General features: G+C 38.7%; 1 protein-coding gene across 11 annotated transcripts in view; it reads left to right on the top strand.

Moving 5' to 3' along the window:
* The window catches only part of CADPS2 (calcium dependent secretion activator 2), a 370,960-nt gene that overhangs the window by 296,814 nt on the left and 60,430 nt on the right, over positions 1-13,716 (top strand). For 6 of the 11 annotated variants that reach the window (XM_087874199.1, XM_034431095.3, XM_087874197.1 and 3 more), the window contains 2 exons: positions 5,863-6,018; positions 8,882-9,029. In XM_087874199.1, coding sequence (XP_087730325.1) covers positions 5,863-6,018; positions 8,882-9,029 — 304 coding nt within the window. Of the gene's footprint in view, positions 1-5,862; positions 6,019-8,881; positions 9,030-13,322; positions 13,338-13,716 lie in introns of all 11 variants that reach the window. The other 5 variants (XM_034431093.3, XM_060687132.2, XM_060687133.2 and 2 more) reach the window with 1 other exon arrangement.

Here is a 13,716-nt window from a genome sequence, read left to right as displayed (position 1 = left end):
CTCTAGTTAAATAGAGCTTTTTTTCTTTTGTGTTTTAAAATCTTGAACCTCCTCTTTTGCTCTAAATTTCCCATTGTTTGCAGTTTTGCACCTACCTTTTTTGGTGAGGAAAAAGAAAAAGAAATCTCTCTGCCTCATTTTGTCACGTTGCAGCAAAGACCCTGCTTCCTTACTTTCAATTTCGCTTTTCAGCATAGCTAGGGGGAAAAAAATTTGCTCCAGGAATTTACCTCTTTGCAGCTAGCTCTTTGAAGCCCCGCGGCAAGAATTTAAAGGTTTTTTTCCCTCTAGCCATCAGCTGGGACTCTGGAGGTAGCAATAGATTGGGAATGGGCGGGGTAAGCGAACGGCGAACAGCCGATCCAACAGAGGCAGAGGGTGAGGGTGAGTGAAGGTGTGGGAGGGCGAGAGAGGGCTTTGGCGATCCCTGTGAAATGGCCGTTCGACCCCCAAAGGGGTCGCGACCCCCAGGTTGAGAACCGCTGTTTTAGAGAGTCATTGAAGACAGCAAAGTTCACATTTTGGACAGAGACAACCGCTGGTTTGAAAGAGGAATTAAAGAGGCCATCTATGTCAAAACTGAATAGCCCTCTCACAACAGAGGGGTAGGGGTAGATCTCATCCATCTCTGTCTACAACACAGTTCTTTTAGAAGTTCCAAGAAGGCTCCACACCCATTTGCACTACTCAGATGACCCTGAGGGCACAGATAAATCTCCAAGTGGCTTCAACGACTTTTTAAAAGAATGCAAATGACCAGCTGTCTGCAAGGAATATAAATCCTTCCATTCCCCACCATTCAGCCAGGGCTGAAAAAGCTTCTTGGATGAGAAGCAAAACGTCTTTAAAAAAAACCAAGAAAATCTAGTTGCCTCTTGAAAAAAAGCTCCTTTGGGACAAAAGGAAAACAAGTTGCTTGATATATTGAAAAACCTTCTCAGAAATAGATTTGACACTATTGTGAAGAATCGTTTACATTAAAATAAATGATGGAAATAATTTTATTGGTATAGATTCTCATCTGCTCAACTAGAAATAGATAAACCCCCAGCAATAGAGCACCCAGGAGGCAAGCTGTTCCATTGATTAATTGTTCTCACTATAAGGAAATTTCTCCTTAGTTTCCGTTTGGATCACTCTTTAATGAGTTTCCATCCATTGCTTTGTGTCCTACCCTCAGATGCTTTGGAGAATAAGTCAACCCCCTCTTCTCTGTGTCTACCTCAAGTACTGGAAGAAAGCTATCATGTCGCCCGTAATCCGTCTCTTCATTTGGCTAGACATACCAGACATTCCCTTAACCGTTCATAATATAGGTTACCCTCCAACCCTTTATTATCTTTTTTCCTCTTCTCTGCGCTCTTTCTAGAGCCTCAACATCTTTTTTGTATCATGCAACTGGTATCCCAAGTGTGGTCTCACTAGTGCAATATAAAGCTGTATTATCACTTCCCATGATCTTGATGCTGTCCTTCTGTTAATGCAGCCTAGGTCTGCATTGGCTTTTTTGGCAGCTGCAGCACACTGGTGGCATACTTAAGTGGTGGTCCATTAGGACATCTAGATCCCTCTCATACTTACTACTGTTGAGCCAAGTACCACCTATTCTATACCTATGCATTTGGCTTTTCTGCATGAGTGCCGGGCCTTATTTTTCACACTACTGAGTGGTTAAGATTAAGTCTTTTACAACAAAAAAAGTTCAGTCATGCAATTATGAAGAGCAGTATGGAAGAACTGGTTTCAAGCTTGTGATTAAAAATATAAGGAATAATATTTCTTCTGTGTGAGATGAAATCGTAAGGGTCACATATATTTCATTCATGGAAATGTAAGTTATTAACATATATTTGAGAAATCCTGGAGAATGAGTAAAGGTGAGATGAATGAAGAAAAAAATGATACCATTATCCTAAAGAAGAAATCCAGGAAACAAACATTTTTTTTCAGTTGAATATCTCCTAAACTAGGTTGCCTAAATGGCCCCTTATGATTCTGCTGTATAATTACAAGCATCTAATATCTGGAAACTGTTAATCGTCTCAGTATAGAGTGATACCTATATTCAGTTTCTTTTATCATATACTGTATGTTTAAATCTTAATGAATCTATTAGTCCTTGGAATTACAAAGATTTCCTTTTTTTTATACACAATTTACAGAAAGTACTTATTGTTTGATTACTTGTCTTATTTAAAATAAATACCTGAAATAACAATGAAAAAAATAAAATTCTGATCAATAAACCAGGGATTTAGAAATGTCTTGGAATGACAGAGATATAGATTGCCTTTCTAATTTCTTCAGAATCATATTTTAAAATATTGTTTAGGATACACCCTGAATAATGTATCCATGGCCTCCTAGATAAGCAGAGTATTGTACAATGTATATCTCTGAGAAAGGAATTCTCAGTCCCAGGAGCTTGTTCCTTCCCAAGCATGGAGGAGCCCAGCTGAAATAAGACTGGATCCTCTTTTTATGTAACATGTCTGCACACAGACCTGCACAGAGCCTTGTACACATTTTAAGCAATTAATTATAATACTGCTCTTGTGGTGGCATTTCTATTCACAGAAGTGCTTTTCTGTGCATGGTTAGGAACAGTAAATGTGTGTTCTTACCTGTCATTACAGTCTCAGGAACATAATTACTTTGTTTTCAGTTGTTTTTGCTGGCCACCTCTTTAATGGTACATTTGGGCCATTGTGTATTAAGGTGGAGGAGGTATTAAGAGAGCAAAATGCTATGTGTAGTATTCAGTGTTCTTTTTGATTGGTCCCTTGAGAGTCTAGTGCAGAGGATATCTTGGCTAGACGTGAAAAGCATGCTGAATTAGAGTTGTCTGAGGAAAACACACTTGGAAGCAGGAGGGAGTTGGAACAATGTATTGCAAAAGAAAGCAAGGGTATATAATTAGCCAGGAGAGAAGTTCTCTTTCAAAGATACTCTTCCATTTCCATTCAGTGCTCACTTTTGCAGTTCTAAATAAGACCACTGTGCTAACTCAGAGGCTTGTTTGTAGTATCAGTAATGTAAATGGTCACGTGAGGCAAGAGGAGACACACGTTCCTATGGGTTAATGAGACCAAAAAATGAGCCAACAAATAAAATTATAGTTGTGAACTATATTTAGCATGATTTGAGGCACTGTGGCTCAGTGATTAATAACCTATCACTCCAAATCAGTTGCCAGGGATTTGGAATTAGGCAGAGTCTTAAAGGCATAAAGTTACACTTTTGAGTTCTTAGTTAATAAATAGCCAAACTTTGAAGTGGAAATAATGCTTCCAAAATGTATCAAAAGCTCTATTAAAAGATCAAATCTGATCTAATTTGTATTTGCCTCTCACAGTTCAATTAGTGTATATATATCTCATGAATTTAAATGCATAAATTTATTCGTACATAAATCTATATTTGTCTCTTACAATCCTATTCTGACAAAAAGAAAAGAAAGGAGTCCCAAGGGTCATTAAAATGATTTTATTGGAGCCTAGCATATTTTGGAAATGAATTTATTTTCTCAAGGACATCCTAAATCAAAACTATACAGAAGAAAAAAGTTCTACAGCAGTCAAACAAATGTATAAAAAGACATTTTATATCTACTCATTTAGCTTAATCACTGCAGCAGAGTATTGCTGTAATCATCATGAAGATTAGTATTTATAAGGAGTATGAACAGTTTTAAAACAATGCTTATATTTAATAAAAGCATAAAAGCATTTTTTAAAAAGTATACTTATTTATTGGCATTAACTTCAAACTCACCTATTTCAGACACTGGATCGAAACCTATTAAGAATATTGAGATTTAATTCTATTATTTCAACACTTCTGGAATATTCTGGGCAGAAATATTGAGTTTCTTCTGTTTTTTATTTATTCTTTCATGTAATTTGGTTGTTTAGCATAGGACTAAAAAGGATATAATTCATAGTTATCAAGTAGCACTCATGGCTTTTGGGGGAAGGGGGATCTCAGGGTCAATTTAAGATTGTGCTGGCAAAATTATGCAACAAATCTAATTCCTTGATGATTCCTAAGAAAGTAAAAGAAAATGGGTACAATGAGTTTCCAAAACACTTAACTGTTAATAATAAAACATATTCCCCTCCCTCAAGCAAGCAAAGAAAAAAAAAAAGACCAACATTTTCAGTCTTGGTCCTTCTACTGATATCATCATGTTGCCATTATAGAGTGTCACCTGCCTAAAACAAAGTAAATAAACTTTGTTGCTCCCAACTATAAAAATACTAAATTCAGATAATGGGCTGAACAACTACAGCCTCATATAAATCTCAGCACCAGCATAAAATGATAGTAGAAATGTTTTTGCTTTACTCAGATAATCCACTGCTCCTTTCTGGGTTGATGCTTAATCAGACAAAAAATGTACTATATAGATGCTGAAGGCCAACATACTTCCTATTTTTCATATACAAGTAATTAGGCTATAGGTCTGTATCTGTAATTCTGCCTTTGGTTCCTGTGTGCTGGGAGTGATGAGAAGTACCTGAAAATTAGGAAACATACAGGGCTTCTGAATGCTCCTGAGTATCTAAGTTTAATAAGAATTCCACATATCTTGTCCTTCTGTGGAAGCTGGAGATGTATAGACTGGACACAATTGCATTCTGCATTCAGAATGCATTCTGTCTTCTTCACTACATATGACCTTCAGAATAATAAATTAATTTGCCTTCAAGGACTGGGTGAACTTAAACCCAGGCCTATAATGACAGAATTATCAGTAAATTCTATAAAATCTGAGGTATAAATAAGGCTAATACTACAGTAATCATATGTTGCTTTTTATGTAGAAGAGTCACAAAAGTCTTAAGATTTGAATTCTCATGGTAGAACAATGTATGACCATGACAGGCATCAAGTCTAATCAGTGCACATTATGGAAATAGCTTGTAACAATATTATCAAGAGATAATACACACACACACACACACACATATACACACAGGAAACATCTGATTTAAAATAATTGATTGTATCATTTGTAGCAACAAAATTATCATAAACGGCCTGGTATCATCCTCTTCCCTTAGTGTGTTATAAATCATTATCAACCCATTCCTAGTACCTAGCATACATAGTAATTTTCTGTCAGACACAACAGACAAGTATTTACACATGCTGTGGTTGTAATCTTAGTGCTAGTGCTTTGCTTTTGTTTTGTTTTTTAATAGTTAATTTACTGTTAAGCATGTATTTCTGTAGATATGAAATAATTTCAGAATTTCAACTTTACCTCTGTAAAGTCCCCAAGAATTGGACCAGAAATGATGATGGAGACCTGACTTCTTTCTTGACTTCATTTTTGCTTGACTCCAATTAGGACATTAATAGGATTAAAAGCAACAGTGCTTGATGTCTTTCTGTTGTAATATTATGGTTGGAAATTAAATGATATTAAGCAATAATGTGGATATAGTAATCATCATCATCAATTTGTAAAAGTCAGCAGAGTAACTTAGATAAATGCCAAGCTTTCATTTTTTTAATCAATCTCAATGCCCCATTTTAAGTCCAAATTGCTTCTTCCTGCTCAGCTCTATTCAGTTCACACCTGCAATGAAATAGCTTCAGTACATTAAATAACCCTACTGTTCGTGTCTAAGTTGTTCCTTTCCCTCCAAGTTGAAGTCAACAATGGTTAGAGCCACACCTGATAAATTTGCATAAGACAAAGCTACCTAGTAATTACAGCAAAATAATAGTGATCCCAGAAGTGCTGGTCACGTGTTTATGGCAAGTAGCTGAAATGCTTACAAATATAGAAATAGCATTATGTTTTATCTAATGCTCTGATTCAAGTATAATAGTAATTTTTTTGTTTATTAGTAATGGGTCAGCAACATCAGAAGACCTCTTCTGGAAACTGGATGCCTTACAGATGTTCATCTTAGATCTCCATTGGCCAGAACCAGAGTTTGCCCATCACTTAGAACAGAGACTTAAACTTATGGCCAGTGATATGATAGAAGCTTGCATCAAAAGGTATGTGTTCATAACTTTGTTATAATCTAAATTATATAATAATTGTAAAAAAATAAATCCAGACCCAGACTGTAAAGGAGCTTTGGGAAGATATTTTAAATAAGCAGCTTGGGTAAGCATACTTCTTCATCACTTCTTCACCTGTATAAGAGCACAGGGCAAAGAAAAAAAATGGCTGCTCTGTTTACTTTGCTGTGTTCACTGCACATGCAAGAGACAAATGAATTGAAAGCAAGAATGGACAGCAGCAGATCCAGAGCTCCAATGAATCCTCAGTTATGCCACAGGTTTCAGCTGATACTATCAGTGAAGTTAATGTTAGCCCTTCAAGATAGTCCAGATAAGCACAACTATGAATACTAACTCTGTCTTTATTGAAAGGTTACATTATTAACAGAATCTTGCAAGTCTGAAAGTATTTCTTTCCTCCTTACCTTTTACTCGCTAGAAAACTAGGGAGGGTCCCTTCTGAAATGCTCCCCTCCCCTCCTATGAACTGAGATATTTTTACCTGATAGTCATCTATAGTATGTGGCTCTTTCTCTTGTCTCCTGAGGTCATTTCCACATATCATTACATGATGACAAATCTTTTATGGCTAACATTCAGAAATGAATACCGATTGCCTTCGTTTATGTATTGGAGGGCAAGGGGACTAAAACTCATAGTCTCCCTCTGATATTTTAACCATTATACAAAAATAGTATCAGATGCTAACATTCTGTTTCCATATATGTACTTCAGTTTCATGGATTACTTTGTATTGCTTAAATTGGTAAACCAATACATTGAAGCAACCTTTCCTGCACAAAACTTTTCTTTCTATTCCACAATGCCAAGTGACAACTCTGCATATTATGGAGTTTCTGCACAATGTGTTCATGGTATTTGGAATGGCTAGCAAGAAATGTTCAAGTTGGCATTCAAATCCTGGCACTTACACATAAATAGGCTTTATGTGACTAGCTCAAAGGCATATGGTGAGTTTTCTGACCAAATGGCAGTATGAACCCAATTTGATCTTCTAATCACTACAACATACAACTAGGGAGCAAAAGCATACAGCAAAAGATTGGCACTCCAAATCTCAACCAACAAATGCTCTGACATTGGCAAAAAGAATCAGAACACTAAATACAAGCTGAGTGGATATGACCTTGTAGATGACTCTCACTATCTCAAGGACCTTGGAGTACTCATATCAAATGATCTAAGTGTCAAAGCCCACTGCAACAACATTGTCAAAAAGGCATTAAGGGTTGTAAACCTAATCTTGTGTAGCTTCTTCTCCGGTAATATTACACTACTAACCAGAGCATACAAAACATTTGCTAGACCAATTCTCGAATACAACTCATCTGTCTGGAACCTGCACTGCATATCGGACATTAATACAATTGAGCATGTCCAGAAATATTTCACAAGAAGAGTCCTCCACTCCTGCTCGTAATAAAATACCATATGCCACCAGACTTGAAATTCTGGGTTTAGAAAATTTAGAACAACGCCGCTTTCAGTATGACTTAAGCATAGCTCATAAAATCATCTGCTACAATGTCCTACCTGTCAATGACTACTTCAGCTTCAACCACAACAATACACGAGCACACAATAGATACAAACTTAAAGTGAACTGCTCCAAACTCGATTGCAGAAAATATGACTTCAGTAACAGAGTTGTTAATGCCTGGAATGCACTTCCTGACTCTGTGGTCTCATCCCAAAACCCCCAAAACTTTAACCTAAAACTGTCTACTGTTGACCTCACCCCATTCTAAGAGGTCTGTAAGGGGCGTGCATAAGAGCACCAGCGTGCCTACCGTCCCTGTCCTAATGTTCCCTTTAATTGTACTCATTTTATGTATTCATTTCATGCTTATACTTACATATATTATCTAATATGTACTCGACAAAATAAATAAATAAAAATAAAATAAATAAAAATATTTAGTTACAACTTCCAGCTCAAGCAATCAACATTATTGCTTTCGTCATCACTGGAAATGAAGAAAATGAAGATTCTTAGAAAAGTTATTCAACACTGCCTTCCATTTTCAAGCTCTTGAAGAACTTGTTTTTCAGGTTATTAATATAAGCTAGAGCTAAACAAGTGATTGAATGAATTGGCAGAAGTAAAAACATTTCATGATAAAATTGTATATATTTGACTGTTGAAGTCATGCACAAGGACTCTACGTCATGATTGCTCTAAATATCTACTGAAAGCATAGTAGCAATACATATGCACTGGTCAGACTAGCCATATTTCACTATGCTGCCATAAACACAAATTGTTCTGGTACAGTTATGATAATAGATTCATCAAGCAGAGAAAACTATATAATATGTCCACTGATCTTTAATTGTTTCAGGTGATAATCATTCTTCCATAATCTATTATTGGCTTCACAAAGCCAGTTATTTCTGAATTATACTTATGTGGGAGTTATTTTTATAAAGGAACAATTATTATGCTTTTTCCATCTATTCCCCTGCTCATTTAAAATGTGCCACATGTTCTGAAACTCTTTAACATTTTTAATTGTCTGGAATCCCTGAATATATTATAATGGCAGTCTATGATCAGTTTTTGTCAATTTGAAATTTGTGCAGAAAACATTCGACATTCTGTGCTTTATCTGGACTATGCTTTGTCAAGCAGCTATTTTATTAAATCAGTATCTAACCTTGAGAGGGCTATCAAACTTTAGTACTTATAAATATGATAATCCCATTAGTAACATGCATCTAGCCATTTCATATTTGCCTTTCACAAGTTTTCACTGAATTCCCCTTTTCACTTAGTTGATTTAAAATATGACCAATCTTTCTATTTCTGTAAATCCCATGTTTCAATTAATAGAACAAGAGCTGCTTTTGAACTCAAAGTGCAGAAGACAAACAAATCAACAGATTTGCGTATTCCTTCTTCTGTATGCACAATGTTCAACGTGCTAGTTGATGCCAAGAAGCAAACTGCTAAACTTTGTATTCTGAATGGTGGGCAGGAGGTAAGAGAATTCCAGCAGGAACATTCATGATGACAAATCTTAATAAAGGTGCAAAAGGTTTGAGGGTAATTTTATACTAAACATTAATTCATTTGTGTGTTTGTGTGTGATATGTATATATATACACACACACAATGCCCCCCATATGTACTTATGCTCATAGACTGTAAGCTTCATTTTTCCATAAATCATATGGTAATTCTTTTTTCACAAAATACAGTAATTTGAAAATGTAGTGCTGCTTAAAACAATGAAGATTGTTATGTGTCACGATTTTCAGAAATGCAACGATAATTGGTAACTAATTTTTTAAGAAAAAAACCCAGATGTTCAAAACAAATCATATTCCATTATTTCCTGAATGCTAATGGATTTAGAGTTAGATTTGGTGATGTTAATTCTTCTACTGGCAACTAGTTCATCCAAAAAAAGTTACCATATTTACCCCAGAGGAAAATGAATTCTTTCCCCAAATAATTATCTGGGTCAGGTAGGGCTTACAGAATTGAAAAAGCTCTTGAAAACAAAAACACTGAGTATAAAATGTAGAGGCCTGTAGATACAGCTGCTGAAAGTAGCCAATACTCTGAATTTGTTGGATTCAGTCCTTTTTCTAACATTGAAATGGGGCTTCTCTATCAAACTCTTCTTTCCTTCTGCTTTTCCCATCTCAAATTTTTCTTTCTTTTCTCTTTCATGTGCAATTATTGTCCCTCTTTTCTCACCATTGCATTTAATCCCTTTTTGCTATTTTTGTGATATGAATTTTGTGCCTGTTTATTTGGTAGATCAGATATAAGAGTGGTTTATGTGAAAGAAAGAGAATGGTTTTCTATGTATATGGGAATTAAATAATTTAAGAAATGAGGAACTTTATATGAAATTAATAGCTATGACTAGATAGATTGATAGAGAAGATGGATAGATGCCTTCCTTCCTTCCTTCCTTCCTTCCTTCCTTCCTTCCTTCCTTCCTTCCTTCCTTCCTTGCTTGCCCTCTGTCTTGAAAACTCGCGTGATTCTTTCTTTTTATCATGAGAACAGAAGAGAAGAAGACCGAACAGAACAACCGAACAGAACAGACCTTGGGGATGTTCTAGTCCAACCCCCTGCTTAAGCAGGAAACCCTATACCAGTGATGGCTAACCTTTTTGCCATCGCGTGCCAAAAGCGAGGGAGTGCGGGGGTGTCGCATGCGTGTGCGTGCCCACACCCATAATACAATGCCCCCCAGTGTGCCCCGCCCCATGCATGTGTGCACGACCCCCCTCACGCATGCATGAACCCCTGCATTCCCCCTGTGCATGCACACTGCACCCCCCCGCCGCCGCCCGTTTTGGGCCTGGCAAGCCTCCCTGAAGACTCTTGGGACCAAAAATGGGCTGCGGGGGGGGGCTGCGTACACCCATAATGCAATGAAGTGCCCCCCAGCCCATCACCAAGAACAAGCCAGTGCAGCCCCCTGGTGCAGGACAGACATTCCTTTAGCACGGGCTCTGCTCCTGCAGCAGCGCTGCTTGTTCTCGGTGGCTGGCGGGGGGGGCGGTTCTTCTCCAGAATTCCGGCCACAAGTGGCAGGGTGAAAACCGTTGTGCAGCCCCACGAGAATAGCAGGGGCAGTGCTGCTTATTCTTGGTGGCTGGCAGGGGGGCGGCCAACGAGAGCAGAAATCAGGCTCTGGATTACCTGGTAAAAATGCAAAGACAAGGAGTGCAAGGAGCAAATAAAAGACCTTCATGTTGGGATTGGTTCTGGACCAAATCTTACTTGTGGGACAGAAACCACCTCTTAGCCCCCTTTCTGGCTTCTTGAAAAGCATCCCCCCCACATGCTCCAATGCCTGAGGAGGCAGGGGAGGGCTGCAGGTATCTGGCTTTCTAGGCAGCGTCCAGCCAGCCCCCAGGCCTGTCTCCCCTCCCGCGCAAGCCCACCTTGATCCTGGGCAGTATGGCACAGGAAAAAAGGGAACAGGAACAGCGGCGGTGGTGTCCAGCCAGCCCACCAAGTTTCCCCCCATTGCACCAGCCCACCTCGATCCTGGGCAGTGCGGCACAGGAAAAAAGGGAATGGGAGCTGCGACAGCCAGCCAGTCAGGCCTGCCCCCCCTCCCCCCGGGCCAGCCCACCTCGATCCTGGGCAGCACAGCACGGGAAAAAAGAGAACAGGAATGGCAGCATCCAGCCAGCCCGCCAGGCCTCCCCCCCCCTGTGCCAGCCCACCTCGATCCTGGGCAGCACAGCATGGAAAAAAAGGGAATAGGAACGGCGGCGGCAGCCAGGCAGGTCTCCCTCCCCCCGCACCAGCCCACCTCAATCCTGGCACTTTACCAGCGGAGCAGGAGCAGCTGGGTCTGGGCCGCGTGGTTTGGGCAAATGGAGACAGCAAGCAAGCGAGAAGCAGGTGTGGGCCAGGAACCAGACAACAGCCAACGCAACCAACAGTTCGGCCTTGCACGTGTGCTAAGAGGAGCTGCCCAGTGGCCCTTTGCGTGCCGGGAAATGAACTTTCGGTTTCCAGCGCATGCATGCGCACTGGCCAGCTAGTCTTTTGGTTACTGGTGCGCATACACACGTGACAGATCAGCTGGCCATCTGATCTTCGGGTTTCTGGCATTGCCGCACATGTGAAGGTGAGCTGATTGTTGCGCGCACATGCGCGCCAGTAACCCGGAAGAGGAATGAGCGACGCTGTGTGTGCCAGGCAACATGGCTGTGCGTGTCACTTTGAACACACATGCCATAGGTTCGCCATCACGGGCCTATACCATTTCAGACAAATAGTTGTCCAATCTCTTCTTTAAAACTTCCAGTGTTGGAGCATTCACAACTTCTGGAGCAAGTTGTTCCACTGATTAATTGTTCTAACTGTCAGGAAATTTCTTCTTAGTTCTAGGTTGCTTTTCTCCTTGATTAGTTTCCATCCATTGCTTTTTGTCCTGCCCTCAGATGTGGTGTGTGTATGTGTGTGCATTGCATATATGTATACATTCAAATTAGACTGTGTCATATATGTATATATGTGGGTATATGCATAATGATTATCTTTTGAGAGCTGAATGCAACAAAATTTCATTTTAATGTATGCTGATTAGTATACATTTAAAGTGACAATAAAGTTTTTATTCTATTCTATTCTATTTTACTTACTTAGTATGAATAACAGAATAACAGAGTTGAAAGGGACCTTGGAGGTCTTCTAGTCCAACTCCCTATACCCTTTCAGACAAATAGTTGTTCAATCTCTTCTTAAGAAACTCCAGTGTTAGAGTACCCAGAACTTCTGGAGGCAAGATGTTCCACTGATTATTTGTTCTAACTGTCAGAAAATTTTTCCTTATTTCTAGGATCATGACTCCTGATTTACTCTTGACAGGAGGGGAGGGGGGAATGAGCTTGTCTTAAATTCAGGATCATCTTTCTTTTGAGTAAATCCAGTCCTATAAATATTTGATGTTTGAGGTATTACATTTCTAAAAATTACAGTCCCTCATTTTTTCATAGTTAACATATAGATGAATATGCATGTTTCATAGTTTGAGATGTATTTGACAAATCTCCTGCATTGTATTTGACTAAGACTTCCAAGTTTTGGGGGGAGTTTCAGTGTTTTTGCTATATTAAGCTACAAGTTTCCATCATCCACACTACCAAAACCAACAGAAATTGTATTGCCCTTTTTCAATAGCTTAAAATAAAACCACCATTGTTTCCAGTTACAGTCATCAATTTCGGTGGGAAAATTGAAAACATCAGAAAAAAGGGTGTGTCCTATTGGTTGGTATAAGTTTGGGCATAACAATCCGGGCAGAAAGTCTATTTCTTCCTTTTTAAGAGATTAAATTAATTTAAAAATTAGGACTAAATTACACATTGCTGGGTGTACGTGAGTCATGAGCTACAAGAAAATGGTAGCTGCAAATAGAGGAGTCTGTCTTTTCTTGTAAACCAGTCCCCAAAAAATACCAAAGAGAGGCCATAAAAGGGACAAATGCTCCTATAGAATAGGAGATGGAAATGCCAGAACTTGCTTCTTCCAAGAACCATTGGTAACTACCAAACCAATCAAAGTACATATTCTTCACAATGCTACAGTACCATACTCTTTTACTTTGCAGCAAATTGTGCTATTTATGTGCATTTATCTTTGTAGCCATCTTTGTTGTATTTTGTCTTTATTTAAACAAGTTTTTCATTAAGTCTGTTAAGATTGCTGTTTCCTACATTATTTTATAATTATTTTCACAATTTTTTTCTCCATTTTCTTCTTTTGGGGGGGTTTTCGGGGTATCAACCAGTTTGCAAATCAATGGGTAAGTTCATTGCTTTGAATTTTGTTTGTTTGTTAGTTAGTTTGTTTTCCAAAGTGTTCCTGTCTTTACTTACTTTAGGTAGAATTTATGATTATACATCCCTAAACAAAATGAATCCAGGCCTAGGCTACGTAGTTCAGGGGTGGGTTCTACTAACCTTTACTACCGGTTCGCATTGCGCATACGCAGAAGCTTCTGCACATGCGCAGATCACCTATGATGACGTCCGGGTCAGTGGGCAGAGCCTCCCGCCGGTTTTACTACCAGTTCTTGCCAACCGGTCCATTTGGAGTTGGAGAAAAATGTGTCTTCCTTTTGGATAAATATGGTAAATGGGAAAGTAAAAGCTATCAGCTCTCCTTTGCAACTTTCAAACAAA

The sequence above is a fragment of the Pantherophis guttatus genome, chromosome 7, assembly GCF_059756535.1.
Source record: "Pantherophis guttatus breed Tessera chromosome 7, ASM5975653v1, whole genome shotgun sequence".
Lineage (NCBI taxonomy): Eukaryota > Metazoa > Chordata > Lepidosauria > Squamata > Colubridae > Pantherophis > Pantherophis guttatus.
The sequence above is the reverse complement of the archived record's forward strand: the minus strand, read 5'-3'. Positions and strand labels throughout refer to the sequence as shown.